This window comes from Coregonus lavaretus (assembly GCF_964263955.1).
Source record: "Coregonus lavaretus genome assembly, chromosome: 22".
NCBI lineage: Eukaryota > Metazoa > Chordata > Actinopteri > Salmoniformes > Salmonidae > Coregonus > Coregonus lavaretus.
Window position 1 is genome coordinate 15,570,280 of NC_140009.1, and position 19,093 is coordinate 15,589,372.

Below are 19,093 nucleotides of genomic sequence, written 5' to 3' on the forward strand. Positions count from 1 at the left end.
TCCCCATAAAGCAGATAATTTAGCTGAGGAAAGCCCCGTGCAGCCATTCTGATTCATCCAAGTGGATTTCCCACTAGAGGTGATTTAAACACAGTATTTTTTGTTAATATTGACCTATCTTTACTATTGCACATGACTAACATGGTTTTTAATGTGGGTGTGTAGAGGTCTGCATAATGTATGATTGGGCAGCTTTGCTCTTGCTGCAATTAGATTAATTCCCATAATACCATGCTATCTAATTATTTTTTCAGATAGGCTACTGATCATCACAGTCTTTTCTATGGCTTTGATGGTGTAAAAGAATATGAATTAGTATAGTCAAATAGTATACAATATACTGCAGCACTGTTTAATATTTGGGAGAGTTTTTGTAATAGTATTTGAGAAAAGCTCATAAAAAATACAAATGTTTGCATACACAGATTAAATGCTGTATGTCACGTTGCCTACTGCCAATTTGTATGTAGCCTTCTTGTTCACTTGAGATACCATAATTAATTCCCTGCTCTGTCTTGAGTGTTTGATAACATCCTTAAAAGCCATTGTCAGACAAATTATGTACTGTGAAATATGAAGAAAAATACTATGCTAATGATGACGCTGTACTGTATTTTACGCCATTATTATAGTAGGGCATGAATCATGTTCTCCCACATAACACATTGACCTCAGAGGTGCTCTTTCCCTCAGGCAATGTTATTACATGTCATGCTGCTCCTCTACAGCTCTAGGCTATTCGCTGCACCGAGTGTAGAACGCATTGTAACCAGTGGCAGAAAATGTATCTCCATGGAAACTGGCATTAGAAATCTGCTATTCTCTCAGGTAGGGTGATAAGTGTAGAGATTGTGGAATGTAAATGTGATCAGACCTGATTTAGACAGAAAGGAAGGACACAAGTCTTAATGAGTAGGAGGACAACAGTGGTTGATATGAGGGTAGAAACTTCTGCAAACGACACTAGTAAATTACTATGATCATCCCATCACCTACAAATACATTATATAATATATTGTAGAAAATTCGGGAGGTAGCCCCGACCGGGACTCGAACCCACGTCCAGCGACTGTCAAGCCAAAACCTTAATAGTTACACCAAGACGTCCGAACCGCTTGACAAGGTCGCTAGGTGTTGGGTTAAGGTCACTACATTACCCCCTTCCTTCAGGACTGCGAGTTCCCAAGCTTCTCTATACCAATTCCCTCACGTGTACATGCCTCTCCGATGGCTTCACAGGCACTATCCCACTTCTGACACCAACAGCGGATTTGTGGGATAGCCCTAACCAGGACTCAAAACCAGGTCCAGCGACTGTCAACCATTACGCCAAGAGGTCCGAACCCTTTGACAAGGTCGCTAGGTGTTGTCGCTAAATTATTAACACATTATAAACACGCTCATAAAGACATAATCCAGTCATCGTGATGTAATATCTTTAGTTAAACATACAATATCATTAGGCCTAATGACCCATAGGCCTATGGTATCATATTTCACCTGCCGTTTATTTTGTGGCGAGGATCCCATACCCATAGGCTTATAAAGGTTTTAGATAATGAGTTGCATACCTTTACATTACATACCATCCATAATGCAGACCCCTGAGTCTGGTTCCTCTCAAGGTGTTATCCTTCCAGAGAGTATGATCCTTGCTATGTGCTTGGGGAGTCTAGGCCGGGTTACTGTCCAAAAAACAAGTTGACCAACAAAAACTTCCATGGACACTATTAAATATATAAATCAGCCTAATAATGAACCCATGTATTGATGTGAAAACAGATTTGTATTTATATGAATTAATCTATTATGTTTGTAAAATGTAAAACATTTTTTAATAAAGATTATAAAAATAAAAGTAAAGCAGAGGTTTTCAATCTTTTCCATTCCGGGGCGAAATGTCTGAAACACAAAAAAATGATGGGAACTCCCTATATCAGAGATCACATTTTTAAGAGTAAAATGTGTGCTCAATATTCACTGTAAACACTCAACATTGAAAATTACACAATGTTTTAAAACAGCTCTTCCAAATGTGATATATTTTGGCCTTGTAGTATTTTCAATGTATTAGCTAGTTGCTTTTCAGACCACCAGGAGTCGAAACTCAAGAATCACTAGGTTTATGACTAATCTGAATACAAAAACCAAACAGCTCTCAGGAAAAATTAAGTTATTCTATTTGCTTCAAGTGAAGCGTTACCGAAGACTTGACCTCTCTCTTGCTTGTCAAAATCCCCCCTTTGTGTGGCCCCTTCGTTCAGTGGGGCCTGACGCACAGAACCTTGTAGTAAATTGAGAGGGGTCGTGGGAGAGAAGATAGTCACCAGGGTTAGTTGGCTAGCTAGCTAGCTTAGTTAGCAGCTTCACTGTCTAGCTAGGCTGTGTCTGAGATGTGGCGCAACGTCCCTTTTGTCTGAAAACTGCGGAAAAAATTGTAATACCGATGGAACCAGCGAACTGATTTTCGAACGTTGATCCACAGTTCGTTTTGACTATCGATCATCTGATCTGGACCTCGAACACATTGTAAGTTTATATCTGTGGGTTTGACCAACTTTGAAAAAGTTAGCTAGCGTCTTAGCTAACTTTAGCTGCTTGCACTAGCTCAGCTAGCTTCTTAGTAGCTTACTACCAAGGTAGTTAGTTAGCCTAGCCACTTATCCAATGTTTACAGGCGAAGAGGGCCATTTGACACGGACGCATTGGCTAGCTAGTTCGCAGAGGTTGCTAAACTATTAGCTATGACGTTAGATAGCTAATGTTATGTATTTGGTACAGCAACGCGTGTACTCGAACGTTATCGTTACCTAGCTAGCTACTAACTAATATTTTATATTATATTCTAGGACGGACACTTACTGGCTAGCTGGCTAGCTAGCTGCTATTTTGCTAACTTTGATGTTAGCAAGTAGCCAGTACGCGTAAATGGTTTTCACGAGAATGGACCTGTTGAACTATCAGTTCCTGGACAAAATGAACAACAATATCGGGAGACTACACTACGAAGGTAAGGGAGAATAACTCATTTTCAATAGCTAGCTAAATCTGTTATCGGCCTAATCCTAGCTGCTCGTTAGTCACTCACGTTAACTAACTACAGTAACTAACTAGTAGCCCTCGTAACTAGTTCAGATAGTTAGCAAACAGTGGTGGAAAAAGTACAAAATTGTATGAAAGTCTAAGTATTTGGTTTTAAATGTAACTTAAGTATCAAAAGTAAAAGTATAGATCATTTCTAATTCCTTATATTAAACATACCAGACGGCACCCTTTTTTGTTTGTTTTTTAAATGTACGGATGGCCGGGGCACAGTCAGACATTATTTACAAACGAAGCATTTGTGTTTAGTGAGTCCGCCAGATCAGAGGCAGTAGGGATGACCAGGGATGTTCTCTTGACAAGTGCGTGAATTGGACAATTTTCCTGTCCTGCTAAGCATTCGAAATGTAAGGAGTACTTTTGGGTGTCAGGGAAGTAAAACGTTTTTTATTTTTTTTTGGAATGTAGGGAAGTAAAAATATAAATAGTAAAGTACAGATATCCCAAAAAACTACTTAAGTAGTACTTTAACGTATTTTGTTTTACTTAAGTAGGCTACTTTACACCACTGCTAGGTAGCCAGCTATCTATGCTATGGCTTCCCCCATTATTTGTTGATCAATCCATTATCACCATAACAAACCATACCGTGTGTTTAGTTAACTAGCATTAAAAGCACAATTGAATTTATTGATCAGTTTTGTAACCACTCAAATTCTAAGATTTGAGTCATTAACCAGGTTTCCATCCAACCTTTTAATGCGAGTAAAGTACAAAATGTCACGACAGGCCTGATGGAAACAGCAAATTTGTCGGTAAACTTGCCAAATGTCGACAAAACAAAATACACTTGACAAGGTGGGATCTTTTTGTGTCTGTAAAATTATGTGAGAAATGGCGGTGGAAACGCTTTTATGCGCAAATGTTGATATAATAACCATCATATCGAAGTAAACTTGGAGTCACGCGATGGCATGTTGTGGTCCTCCAACTACGACTCGGGAAAGCATGCAGTTAATTAGGATACAGATAAAATAAGTTATGATGAACTTCACAGGGGTGTAAGGTGATTAGCTTTATGCTCCTTTCCAATAAAGGAGAGGGTCTTATTCTGGTGACATGAGGTTTGAAGCTTGGCTGCCATTTGACAAATTAAAATAATGCAATTTGCTATACAAATGTTATTTGCCACATGCGCCGAATACAACAGGTGTAGACATTACAGTGAAATGCTTACTTACAAGCCCTTAACCAACAATGCATTTTTTAAAGAATAATAAAAAAAGTGTTAAGAGATAAAAAATAATAAAAAAAATAACTAAAGAGCAGCAGTAAAGTAAAATAACAGTTGGGAGGCTATATACCGGGGGTACCGGTGCAGAGTCAATGTGAGGGGCTACCGGCTAATCGAGGTAATTGAGGTAATATGTACATGTGGGTAGAGTTAAAGTGACTATGCATAAATAATAGACAGAGTAGCAGCAGCGTAAAAGAGGGGGGGGGACAGTGCAAATAGTCCGGGTAGCAATGATTAGCTGTTCAGGAGTCTTATGGCTTGGGGGTAGAAGCTGTTGAGAAGCCTTTTGGACCTAGACTTGGAGCTCCGGTACTGCTTGCCGTGCAGTAGCAGAGAGAACAGTCTATGACTAGGGTGGCTAGAGTTTTTTTTTCTTCCTCTGACACCGCCTGGTATAGAGGTCCTGGATGGCAGGAAGATTGGCCCCAGTGATGTACTGGGCCGTACGCACTACCCTCTGTAATGCCTTGCGGTTGGAGGCCGAGCATTTGCCATACCAGGCGGTGATGCAACCAGTCAGGATGCTCTCGATGGTGCAGCTGTGTAACATTTTGAGGATCTGAGGACCCAGGCCAAATATTTTCAGTCTCCTGAGGGGGAATAGGCTTTGTCGTGCCCTCTTCACGACTGTCTTGGTGTGTTTGGACCATGATAGTTCGTTGGTGATGTGGACACCAAGGAACTTGAAGCTCTCAACCTGTTCCACTACAGCCCCGTCGATGAGAATGGGGGCGTGCTTAGTCCTCTTTTTTTCCCTGTAGACCACAATCATCTATACACTGAGTATACAAAACATTAAGAACACTTGCTCTTTCCATGACAAAGAGTGACCAGGTGAATCCAGATTAAAGCTATGATCCCTTATTAATGTCACTTGTTAAATCCTCATCAATCAGTGTAGATGAAGGAGAGGAGACAGGTTAAAGAAGGAGGAGACAGGTTAAAGAAGGATTTTTAAACCTTGAGACAATTGAGACATGGATTGTGTATGTGTGTCATTCAGAGTGGGAAAGACAATAGATTTAAGTGCCTTTGAACAGGGTATGGTAGTAGGTGCCAGGTGCACCGGTTTGTCAAGAATTGCAATGCTGCTGGGTTTTTCATGCTCAACAGTTTCCTGTGTGTATCAAGAATTGTCCACCACCCAAAGGACACATCCAGCCAACTAGACCCAACTGTGGGAAGCATTGGAGTCAACATGGGCCAGCATCCCCGTGGAACGCTTTCGACACCTTGTAGAGTCCATGCCCCGACGAGTTGAGGCTGTGCTGAGGGCAAATGGGTGGGGTGCAACTCAATATTAGGAAGGTGTTCCTAATGTTTGGTATACTCATTATATAACGCCTTTTTTGACAAAACCATCAGTAAGGTTAAAAATGCGATGGAAACCCATTTAACTTGTATTCGGTACATAGCAATTTAACCGCAAAAGTTATTTTTATGTGCACTATGTCATCACATCATCCACAACAAATGTCATCACATCATCCGCAACAAGTCAATTTGATGGAAACACATTTCTGGTAGGAAAATGCGCATATTTTATTCATGCAGATTTTAGAATATTTGCATAAATCTGTCACCAATTGGATGGAAACCTAGCTAGTGTGGCTGCAAGGCTTGACAGACGAGGTAAAGCTAAACCTTCTCTAGCCGACTAAACTCAACTCCACGATTTATGATGGCGACTACTGTGGGCGGACTGGAGCGCCGATGTCACATTTAATGAAGATTTGATCAAAAACACAGAACAATGTCGTGTGTAATTGTGGGCTATTCTTTGGGTGCGGAAATCAGTCGTTTCTGATAAAAACATCATTTTATTTGACGTCAGAGCTCAAGTCCACCCACACTAATTACCACTCAACTCCATCGTGGATTTGAATTTAATCGGCTAAACCTTCTCTAGTCCCCACTTCTCAGGTAATGGTCACAGCTGGTAACTAGATCATGTGGGGGAGGATGGCAAACTCCTAGTATTACTGATTTAGTGTTTTAAAACGTTCTGAATACTCTGCAGTTCTACATTATTGAGACGACCACCTTGGTTTGCATGCAAGGTATAAACAGAGAGTGTTCTCTACAGCTGAATCTTCTCTCACAGGTGAGTCCAGGATGCCCTCACTGCCCTCTACAATGACCAACATGAGGACCGGTCCTCCCCCCATCTGCCCCAGCAAAAGGAAGTATGGCGAGGAGCAAGTGGACGACTGCATTGACTGTGACAACGACCACATGACCAAAATGAGTCGACTGTTTGCTGCTCAACTGTAAGTGTAAACATGTCTGTCTTAATCTACCGTTACATACTTTGAAATATTTTTTTTTACATTACAATATTTTTTAAAAATGTCAAATGTATCCAAACATTCACTGGCATTAATATCAGAGAAGTATTGTACACAGGAGAAGTGTGCATGTATACTGAACAAAAATATAAACACAACATGCAATAATTTCAAAGATTTTACTGAGTTACAGTTCATAGAAGGAAATAATAAATTAGGCCCTAATCTATGGATTCCACATGACTGGTAATACAGATATGCATATGTTGGTCACAGATGCCCTAAAAAAAAAAAGTAGGGGTGTGGATCAGAAAACCATTCAGTATCTGGTGTGAACACCATTTGCCTCATGCAGTGCGACATCTCCTTCGCATAGAGTTAATCAGGCTGTTGATTGTGGAATGTTGTCCCACTCCTCTTCAATGGCTGTGCGAAGTTGCTGGAAATTGGCGGGAACTGGAACACGCTGTCATACACGTTGATCCAGAGCATCCCAAACATGCTCAATGGGTGACATGTCTGGTGAGTATGCAGGCCGTGGAAGAACTGAGACATTTTCAGCTTCCAGGAATTGTGTACAGATCCTTGCAACATGGGGCCATGCATTATCATGCTGAAACATGAGGTGAAGGCGGCGGATGAATGGCACGACAATGGTCCTCAGGATCTCATCATGGTATCTCTGTGCATTCAAATTTCCATCGATAAAATGCAATTGTGTTCATTGTCCGTAGCTTATGCCTGCCCATACCATAACCCCACCGCCAGCATAGGGCAACGTTGACATCAGCAAACCGCTCGCCCACATAACACCATACACATGGTCTGCGGTTATGAGGCCAGGTGGACGTACAGCCAAATTCTCAAAAATTGAGTTTATATGGTATAGAAATGAACATTAAATTCTTTGGCAACAGCTCTGGTGGACATTCCTGCAGTCAGCATGCCAATTGCACGCTCCCTCAAAAGTTGAGACATCTGTGGCATTGTGCTGTGTGACAAAACTGCTCATTTTAGAGTGGCCTTTTATTGTCCCCAGTACAAGGTGGACCTTGTACTGGGGACAATAAAGTATTTGATCCCCTGCTGATTAAAGAAATGATCAGTCTATAATTTTAATGGTAGGTTTATTTGAACAGTGAGAGACAGAATAACAACAACAATATCCAGAAAAACGCATGTCAAAAATGTTATAAATTGATTTGCATTTTAATGAGGGAAATAAGTATTTGACCCCCTCTCAATCAGAAAGATTTCTGGCTCCCAGGTGTCTTTTATACAGGTAACGAGCTGAGATTAGGAGCACACTCTTAAAGGGAGTGCTCCTAATCTCAGCTTGTTACCTGTATAAAAGACACCTGTCCACAGAAGCAATCAATCAATCAGATTCCAAACTCTCCACCATGGCCAAGACCAAAGAGCTCTCCAAGGATGTCAGGGACAAGATTGTAGACCTACACAAGGCTGGAATGGGCTACAAGACCATCGCCAAGCAGCTTGGTGAGAAGGTGACAACAGTTGGTGCGATTATTCGCAAATGGAAGAAACACAAAATAACTGTCAATCTCCCTCGGCCTGGGGCTCCATGTAAGATCTCACCTCGTGGAGTTGCAATGATCATGAGAACGGTGAGGAATCAGCCCAGAACTACACGGGAGGATCTTGTCAATGATCTCAAGGCAGCTGGGACCATAGTCACCAAGAAAACAATTGGTAACACAATACGCCGTGAAGGACTGAAATCCTGCAGCGCCCGCAATTTATAACATTTTTGACATGCGTTTTTCTGGATGTTTGTGTTGTTATTCTGTCTCTCACTGTTCAAATAAACCTATCATTAAAATTATAGACTGATCGTGTCTTTGTCAGTGGGCAAACGTACAAAATCAGCAGGGGATCAAATACCTTTTTCCCTCACTGTATGTGCCAAAGTGTGTCATAAGTAAACACTGTGTCTGCTGCTCTTTAAACAATCCATGCACTGAATCCCTGCACCCTCATTAAGCGACAGTCTGTAAGGCCCAATCTCCTGACTTCAAAGCAGGGTTGATTTTAAGTGGCCTATGAATAACCGTAGCAGTTGGTGGTCTGTGTCAGGCTGTTGGTTAATCTGCCACTTGTCCTCTCTTTAACAAGGGGACAGCCTTCCGGTGGAGATAACCGCAACGACCCATGGATCCTCGGCCACAGCCCCGTGGAGCGGATCACTTCCTCCTCCAACGGCCTCCATGGCAACCACTTGTACGCCTCCATCCCCTCCTATGCGATGGACCAGCCCCTGGCTCTGACTAAAAACAGTGTGGACTCTGGACTGGGTGGCACAGAGAGGCCTGCAATGCCCGGCCCTGTGGACAGACCACAGGTAATTCTGACAATTACTAAATGCATTGGTCAGTTGTGTCTTACGTACAGTCTCGTATAGTATGTCGTTAACTTGTTTGTTTATATCTTATAGAATCGTCCCTCTGTGATCACCTGTGCTCCTGCAAGCAATCGCAATTGCAACCTGTCTCACTGCCACAAGTCTCACAGCCCCAGCCCACCCATGGATCAGAGGAAGGCCAATGGTAAATGTTTAGCACCACATTACCTTACTAATGTGGTAAATCTGTGCATAAATTGGATATAATTTGTACCATTGTGACCATGCCACTCTTGAAATGTTGATTTACTCTCCTCTCCTCTGTAATCCCAGATAACACTGCAGTCGACCCTGTGATCGAGGAGCACTTCCGCCGCAGCCTGGGGAAGAACTACAAGGAGCCCGAGCTCGTCTCCAATTCTGTGTCCATCACAGGCTCGGTGGATGACCACTTTGCCAAGGCCCTGGGGAAGACCTGGCTCCAGATCAAGGCCAAGGGGCCGGGGGGACGCCCCCACAGTCCAGAGGCCAACTCCTGAAACACTGGCTGGACCTCCCTTAATGTTGAATGGTGAACCACAACCACTTCCTTTGTCTATCGCATCAGACAAGCGCACCGATTGACCTCCCTATACCATTCATTGTCAAGCTTGACTTCCCTGAGCTCAGAACAACTCTAGACAAGATGATGAATCACCAGTTTTAATACTGTATTATACACCAAGGCTGGCCTTTTACAGACCTTGGGGGGTTCTCCCTGCTCTTATTAAATGAATGACACTCCGATCTGGGAGGATTTTATACATTTGTTCAGTTAGGGCAGTTTTGGTTTGAGTCCAAGTGTTCAAATTCTTAATTTTGAAAGCAGAAATATCCATTTGAGGAGCTCTCTATGACCAGTATTGGGCAGCCTTGATGTCAACTTGTCTTATTTGAGGTGTATCATTTTGTATATTTTTAACACTTACCCTGACAGAGATTCCCAAAACGATCAATTAATTTGGCCTTTGAGAAGGCATACTGTTCTGTCTTAACTCCCTCATGCCTTTCTTATTAACCAAAGAACTTGCCTGCTGCTTCAAACAGAAAGCCATAGTCTGCTTTGCTTCTCTTCTGTATTCATCCTCCTGCCATCTCCGTTAACTCTCCACATGTGACCATGTGTTTGTGTGTTTTTGCTTTGAAAGGAAGGCCGGTTCTGATTTGCACTATTATGTGTTAGATTGAGGTTGTGGTAACAGCATACCTGTTTCATTTGGAGCATGCAGTACGTTTTTGTTTGTTTTAACAATACTAACAGTGGTAATGCTATCAAGGCTCTGGTCTCTCTCTGGTCCCAATGTTTCTCTATTTTTTTCTCTTTTCAACTATTCAGAACTGGACTCATGTTCTCTTTTGTGGACTTTTATGTTTTTGTTTTAATATTTTTGTTATTTTAGTACTCACTGTGGTTTATTTCGTAGATACAGTTAGTAATAAGGATAGTATTCTGCTTACCGAGATGCATGTTTCAAATAGCTGGTGTCTATTATAATAACTAAGCCTTGTTATTCTATACTATTTACCCTCAGAATTTATTTTTGTCAGTAACAGTTTTAGAAATACTTACTGCTGGTACAGTCGTACTCAATATATTTTTTGTATATGGTTTTCATTAAAATATGTATACACTAGCATCCATCTACAAATCGCAGCCTCTGGCAAGGCTGTCTGAATGCAGTATAATAGGCTATGTTGTTATCATGTGGTTGGTACGGGATGCTATGGCTTAGACGCATGACTGAATAGTCAACATTTAACATCTGTAGAGCAGTCCTGTCTTAGAGTTGACTATCTTCACCATAATGCCATTATTTGTGGTTTTATTTATTCCAATCTGATGTTTAGTTTCAGTTTAACTTGGAATACTATAAAATTTTGACTAACTTTTATTTTGTTAAAATGACTCGCGATGAGGATGTCTACTTGACATTCTTCACTTTGGAAAGTGTAAGGTTTATTTCCCCTAAACATTTAATTGCTGATGACTTCACCCACATGTATCATGGCTGGCCTTGAACGAAAGCCTTGCTCAAGCTTGTCTTGAGACGATGGCATGAACATTCCACCATTACTACCCAACTTAATATTTGTTTGTTTAAAATAAGAGTAAGAGTAAGCTTTGAGGAAAGAGGGATAGGGTCTCCTAACGTTGGTGTTTCTATAGTGTAAACTGTATGGGACTTTAAAAAACATTAACAGAATCAAGGGGATTAGCAGAACATCTAAAGTACTTTATAGAGGTGCAGTTTATGAGGATGAATGACCTTTCTGAAATGTTTTCCATTTCCTTTAGTAAACCTATGAGTTAACGCTGATAGAAAATGGTATAGTACGTTGAGATTGTTTTAGTCAGCTCTTTGTGAAAAAATTATGTACTTGCATCCAATATTCTGTTTTGAAAATTACTATATAAACTCATATTCTCGTTTTATTTTTTACTTTACTTTGATATCTAAAGACTATCATTGCGCCGCGCGTAATGATCCTAGAGAATTTTTTTTTTGACAGAACAATGTACATGATATGTAGCCGTTGGATATTCATGATCCTCTAACCATGCATTTGTATCTATCTAAAAAGTTGATCTTTTTCCAGGGTTGTCTGAGGTTTGATAAGTGCAGGAACACCAGTCGTTCTATGAATAAGGCTCTCTTGGCATGATGTCAGGGTGACATTACTGCTGCAGGTTTTTGAGTCTCTGCCTGTTTCTGTACCGCAGTGGAACTGTAAGGGTTTGTCACGAGTTGAATCTCAGTGATACGTTGGGGTTTAATGTTCCAATGTTATTTAATTGGTATTTGACTGCTTTTGCCTCTAAACAACAAGTTGCAGGAACTAACTCCTCCATTTGTCTCTTCACATGGGAAACTACATTGCCTTAGACGGTTTGTTCATCTGTATTTTGTTCATTTTTTGTCTTATTTCTCCAGAAGAATATGACACTGTTTTTTGTACTTGATTTCTCCTAAATAAACTTTAAAATGCTCTATCACAGTCCAGTATTTGAATGTTTTTTTGTTTTGGTTCACCAATATTTGTCCAACAGACTTGGGGCCATTTATATACAGTGGGGAGAACAAGTATTTGATACACTGCCGATTTTGCAGGTTTTCCTACTTACAAAGCATGTAGAGGTCTGTAATTTTTATCATAGGTACACTTCAACTGTGAGAGGCGCAATCTAAAACAAAAGTCCAGAAAATCACATTGTATGATTTTTAAGTAATTCATTTGCATTTTATTGCATGACATAAGTATTTGATCACCTACCAACCAGTAAGAATTCCGGCTCTCACAGACCAGTTAGTTTTTCTTTAAGAAGCCCTCCTGTTCTCCACTCATTACCTGTATTAACTGCACCTGTTTGAACTCGTTACCTGTATAAAAGACACCTGTCCACACACTCAATCAAACAGACTCCAACCTCTCCACAATGGCCAAGACCAGAGAGCTGTGTAAGGACATCAGGGATAAAATTGTAGACCTGCACAAGGCTGGGATGGGCTACAGGACAATATGCAAGCAGCTTGGTGAGAAGGCAACAACTGTTGGCACAATTATTAGAAAATGGAAGAAGTTCAAGATGACGGTCAATCATCCTCGGTCTTGGGCTCCATGCAAGATCTCACCTTGTGGGGCATCAATGATCATGAGGAAGGTGAGGGATCAGCCCAGAACTACACGGCAGGACCTGGTCAATGACCTGAAGAGAGCTGGGACCACAGTCTCAAAGAAAACCATTAGTAACACACTACGCCGTCATGGATTAAAATCCTGCAGCGCACGCAAGGTCCCCCTGCTCAAGCCAGCGCATGTCCAGGCCCGTCTGAAGTTTGCCAATGACCATCTGGATGATCCAGAGGAGGAATGGAAGAAGGTCATGTGGTCTGATGAGACAAAAATAGAGCTTTTTGGTCTAAACTCCACTCGCCATGTTTGGAGGAAGAAGAAGGATGAGTACAACCCCAAGAACACCATCCCAACCGTGAAGCATGGAGGTGGAAACATCATTCTTTGGGGATGCTTTTCTGCAAAGGGGACAGGACGACTGCACCGTATTGAGGGGAGGATGGATGGGGCCATGTATCGCGAGATCTTGGCCAACAACCTCCTTCCCTCAGTAAGAGCATTGAAGATGGGTCGTGGCTGGGTCTTCCAGCATGACAACGACCCGAAACACACAGCCAGGGCAACTAAGGAGTGGCTCCGTAAGAAGCATCTCGAGGTCCTGGAGTGGCCTCGCCAGTCTCCAGACCTGAACCCAATAGAAAATCTTTGGAGGGAGCTGAAAGTCCGTATTGCCCAGCGACAGCCCCGAAACCTGAAGGAGCTGGAGAAGGTCTGTATGGAGGAGTGGGCCAAAATCCCTGCTGCAGTGTGTGCAAACCTGGTCAAGACCTACAGGAAACGTATGATCTCTGTAATTGCAAACAAAGGTTTCTGTACCAAATATTAAATTCTGCTTTTCTGATGTATCAAATACTTATGTCAAGCAATAAAATGCAAATGAATTACTTAAAAATCATACAATGTGATTTTCTGGATTTTTTTTTTAGATTCCGTCTCTCACAGTTGAAGTGTACCTATGATAAAAATTACAGACCTCTACATGCTTTGTAAGTAGGAAAACCTGCAAAATCGGCAGTGTATCAAATACTTGTTCTCCCCACTGTATCTTGCACAGGACCCATTCCATTGCCATGAAACCAGCCACAGAGGCAGTTGTGGGTCGCTGATTTACTTTTCATAAATAAAGTTGTATTTGGCCTCATGGATGTGGTGGTAACATACAGTAACTAGTTACAGCTGTGCTGTGTGATTGTTGTGATTGTTGTTTCTCAGTGCTGGCAGGGAGGGATGATCATTCTGTCTTTCTCAAACACTATCTCCCTCTAAACAAGAGACCCCACCATTCAAAGCCTTCTCTTCAGTGAAGTAACTTTAGGAAGTTGAGGAACATAAATCTCCAAAGCAAGTCCCATGTCTGAACATCAAGAAGGGAAAAAAGGTGTGTAATTATCATGAATAATTGGGCCAGTGGGATGGGGCAGTTGAAGGCAGAAGTTTCTAGGGCGTTTCAGGCCTGTCTGGGCCACAACAGTGTTAACGAGTAGAATCAGCCCATGGTGAAGTCTGGAGGCTGATGCTGGTCCAACCACAACCCTGTTATTTGACCATCAGGGTGTTGGCAAACTTCATAGTGCTGCTGCTTATTTAGAAAGGTCAGAGGAGGACTGCGTTGGGGGAGCTGTGGTCAGTCAGTGGAAACTGAAAGGCCACAGAGGAAGCTGGAGTATGAGGGAGCTCAACAAACACTGTCCTCGAAGATGGCTGGGTTTATTCAGGAGATTTTATGAACCAAACTGCAAGAATAAAGAATTGTGTCCTCTTGGGAAACTGATTTGAATTGAAGTTAATTTATTCTTCCTGGTGAACCGAAGTGTTATTGAATATTCATTTGAGCCTTTATATCATAATGTTAAGAACTATATTATATTTGTGTAATTACAGTATTTGTGGTGTGTAACTAACCTCTTTTCAAATGCTAGTAGGGATCACAGAGACATAAGTCATGAAATAGACTACATTTTACATCCCAGGAGTATTATGTATGACTGTAGGCTTTGGCTGACAGGCCAAAACAGCGTGTCACACAACCACAACATCTGGTTTGTATTATCCTCTTACTGTTGGTGGGGTTACACCCTCCCTTTTAATGGTTCTGTCTTTTGCAATTGTTTGGAGAAACTACTTTGGTGGATTTTTCCCAGTAAAAGCGAAAAACTGGCTCTTAATTTATCTATGTGAGGTCGCTGACTCGGGTGGCAATCGTAGTAAAACAGTTTTTTAGGATTTCCATGACTTCTTCTAAATTATGATATCTTTCTTTATTCCTGACTCAATAATACAGTGCTATGAAAAAGTATTTGCCCCCTTTCTAATTTTCTCTACTTTTGCATATTTGTGATAATGAATGTTATCAGATCTTCAACCAAAACATAATATTAGATAAAAAGAACATACAGTGGGGGAAAAAAGTATTTAGTCAGCCACCAATTGTGCAAGTTCTCCCACTTGAAAAGATGAGAGAGGCCTGTAATTTTCATCATAGGTACACGTCAACTATGACAGATAAAATGAGATTTTTTTTTCTCCAGAAAATCACATTGTAGGATTTTTAATGAATTTATTTGCAAATTATGGTGGAAAATAAGTATTTGGTCAATAACAAAAGTTTCTCAATACTTTGTTATATACCCTTTGTTGGCAATGACACAGGTCAAACGTTTTCTGTATGTCTTCACAAGGTTTTCACACACTGTTGCTGGTATTTTGGCCCATTCCTCCATGCAGATCTCCTCTAGAGCAGTGATGTTTTGGGGCTGTCGCTGGGCAACACAGACTTTCAACTCCCTCCAAAGATTTTCTATGGGGTTGAGATCTGGAGACTGGCTAGGCCACTCCAGGACCTTGAAATGCTTCTTACGAAGCCACTCCTTCGTTGCCCGGGCGGTGTGTTTGGGATCATTGTCATGCTGAAAGACCCAGCCACGTTTCATCTTCAATGCCCTTGCTGATGGAAGGAGGTTTTCACTCAAAATCTCACGATACATGGCCCCATTCATTCTTTCCTTTACACGGATCAGTCGTCCTGGTCCCTTTGCAGAAAAACAGCCCCAAAGCATGATGTTTCCACCCCCATGCTTCACAGTAGGTATGGTGTTCTTTAGATGCAACTCAGCATTCTTTGTCCTCCAAACACGACGAGTTGAGTTTTTACCAAAAAGTTCTATTTTGGTTTCATCTGACCATATGACATTCTCCCAATCCTCTTCTGGATCATTCAAATGCACTCTAGCAAACTTCAGACAGGCCTGGACATGTACTGGCTTAAGTAGGGGACACGTCTTGCACTGCAGGATTTGAGTCCCTGGCGGCGTAGTGTGTTACTGATGGTAGGCTTTGTTACTTTGGTCCCAGCTCTCTGCAGGTCATTCACTAGGTCCCCCCGTGTTGTTCTGGGATTTTTGCTCACCGTTCTTGTGACCATCACACCACCACCACCATGCTTGACCTTTGGTATGATGTTCTTACTGTGGAATGCAGTGTTTGGTTTTCGGCAGGCATAATGGGAACCATCTCGTCCAAAAAGTTGACTCAAGTTTGCCAAAAAGCACCTGGATGATCATCAAGACTCTTGGAAGAACGTTCTATGGACAGATGATTCAAAATTATAACTTTTTGGATGACATGGTTCCAGTAATGCCTGGCGAAAACCAAACTCTGCATTCCACAGTAAGAACATCATACCAAAGGTCAAGCATGGTGGTGGTGGTGTGATGGTTTGGGGATGCTTTGCTGCCTCAGGACCTGGACGACTCTCTGTATCAGAGAATTATACAGGAGAATGTCAGACCATCCGTCTGTGAGCTGAAGCTGAAGCGCAGCTGGGTCATGCAGCAAGACAAGGATCCAAAACACACAATCAAGTCTACATGAAATTGCTAAAAAGCAACAAATTGGAAGTTTTGGAATGGCCTAGTCAAAGTCCAGACCTAATCCCAATTGAGATGTTGTAGGACTTGAAACGAGCAGTTCATGCTTGAAAACCCACATGTCACTGAGTTAAAGCAGTTCTGCATGGAAGAGTTGGCCAAAATTCCTCCACAGCGACGTGAGAGACTAATCAACAACTACAGGAAGCATTTGGTTGGAGTCATTGCAGCTAAAGGTGGCACAACCAGTTATTGAGTGTAAGGGGGTAATTACTTTTTCACACAGGGGAATTGGGTGTTGCATAACTTTGTTTATGAAATAAATATGTAATTGTTGTGATATTTGTTCACTTATGTTCCCTTTATCTAATATTAGGTTTTGGTTGAAGATCTGATAACATTCAGTATCACAAATATGCAAAAGTAGAGAAAATTAGAAAGGGGGCAAATACTTTTTCATAGCACTGTTGACTTGAGCAAACACACATTCTATCTTCACCCACCAGATGGCAGTATAGAACCACGATACAGACGACACCATGAAACTCCTTCCACTCCCCGGAGACCAAACAAAGAAAATGTACATCATCACTCTGGGAAGGCTGATTTGAATGAAACATCTCTCATCTCTCGTATTATTTATTCTTACATGTGGTTTCCACTGAAACAAACGCAGGTGACAGAGCATAATTGCATGAGGGGTAGCTAGAGTACCGAAGGTGTCATTCTCCCGGCTCTTGGGTTGCGTTTGATACTGCTGCTGCTGTCAAACAACGATGCAAGCGTGCAGTGGAAAAATGTATAGGATTAACACATTTATTGTTAGACATTTTTATCATTCAAGCGGCATCTTTGCGATGGCCTCGTTTTTTGGGGCCGATGGATTTAGGCAGTTCTATATAGCCTAGAAACCAAAGCCCCTCTAGTTATGGCAATTTTGAATTTGCCCAACACCCCTCGTTGTAAACCACATCTTCTTACAGGGAGAGGGAGAAGATCCCTGTGATTTTTGTGCTCTCGCCCCTCAGGCTCAAAGCTGCTCTAAAGCCCCACCAACAGACCTCTGCCTCCACGAGATTAGACCCAACCATTGAAACAGCACAATGTCACTGCAGTGCTCCCACTACACCAAGCCTTCCAAGGAAGCCCGCTCCCCAGGGATTACTACGAGGAGAGGAGAGGAAGAAGAGGAAGATCCATATTTACCCGCTTTGTGTAAAAACCCTAATGGCAGACACACAGAGTATGGCGTAGCCCCGGCATGGTGGCACAGCCATCAGGACACATCGGTAGCAGACAGAGAATAGGGTCTAAATCAGAACGACACTACAGGGTCACGCCAAACCCAGGCCTGGCTGATTCAGTGTGCGAAGGCTGCAAGGAGTGTGACATCTGCAGTGGAGATGAAGAGGACTGGTCCTCAGACCCTGTCTCCTACTATCGCTGCAACACCATGGACTCCCGCTCTCAGACATGGTCAAGACAGACATCAGTTGAAATTGTCCTTTCCCACTGTGTTTCATAGCAGTAACGTAAAGTGAACGTTCCACTGCAACATAATAAGTTAGCTAGATACGCACTTTAGTGAGATTCACAGGCGCGCTGTTGTGTGCCGATTAATTCCATATGATAATTGAGTTATTCTAAAGGGTAGAATGACTCATTGGCATACGTGTAGCCAACATGTTGGCATGTGCAAAGGGCTGATAGAGATCTCACTGCATAATTAAACATTTGCTATGGCTGATGAGGAAGTAGGGCTGCTCTGCTATCTACATCCCTGAGCGCACCACAGACGGGGAATTTGCATGATTGCCTGTAGATGATTTGAACATTATCTATCCCCCCTACCCCTCTTTTTTCTGTGGCTATCTGTTGTGAGGATGCGCACACATCCTTGGGCTAGAGAATCTAAAATAGATCATACAAGCAACTGAAGTAGATGCACAAGCGCAGGAAGCGGCTCACGGGCAGACTTGAGTCATGCTGGCAAGATCATGCACCCTGAGCTGACAGCCCAACACACCCGATTACAAGGCACGTCATCTTCCAAACGCAGTGGCCACAGAAGCGGTCCCTATGGGTCACAAACGAATGGGGAAATATATGGAGATCTAACCCTGTGATTTACCGCCATCCCAACCCCACGTGACTGGGATGTGTGATGAGTAATGTGTGTATAGGTCCAGTATAGGGGGGTAGAGAGGACTTAACCTTCAGTAGGCAGACCTGATGAGGGTTTCTCTGTGCCTCTGCCTGTCCCCAGCCAGCCATGTTCATGACTCATTCATTGTGTCATGTGGACTGCTGGCAATAGCATAACCTCAGTGGAGGGTGGAGGGAAAGGAAGACAACACGGTCACTCCGGATAACTGTCCTCCAATGAGCAGAAACAGAACCTGTCAGGCCGTCTCAGTGTCGGTGGGCCGCACACCACCGCACACCACCGTACACAACCGTACACCACCATACACCACCACCACCGTACACCACCACCACCACCACCACCGTACATCACCATACACCACCATACACCACCACCACTGTACAACACAGTACACCACAA

The 19,093-nt window shown here is 42.3% G+C and overlaps 1 protein-coding gene across 2 annotated transcripts; it reads left to right on the forward strand.

Annotated features, from left to right (window-relative positions):
* The first annotated feature begins 2,437 nt into the window (after positions 1–2,437).
* LOC311149329 (transcription cofactor vestigial-like protein 4) lies at positions 2,438–12,025 on the forward strand. Of its 2 annotated transcripts, XM_084186482.1 has the most exons (6): positions 2,438–2,529; positions 2,850–3,010; positions 6,426–6,609; positions 8,764–8,989; positions 9,083–9,194; positions 9,323–12,025. In XM_084186482.1, the coding sequence occupies exons 2-6, from the start codon at positions 2,929–2,931 to the stop codon at positions 9,526–9,528; spliced, it is 810 nt and encodes a 269-aa protein (XP_084042608.1). In that variant the 5' UTR covers positions 2,438–2,529; positions 2,850–2,928; the 3' UTR covers positions 9,529–12,025. The 2 variants fall into 2 exon arrangements, with proteins under 2 accessions (XP_084042608.1, XP_084042609.1); XM_084186483.1 differs by lacking the exon at positions 2,438–2,529 and having other exon boundaries at positions 2,852–3,010; positions 6,444–6,609.
* The last annotated feature ends 7,068 nt before the right edge of the window (positions 12,026–19,093 follow it).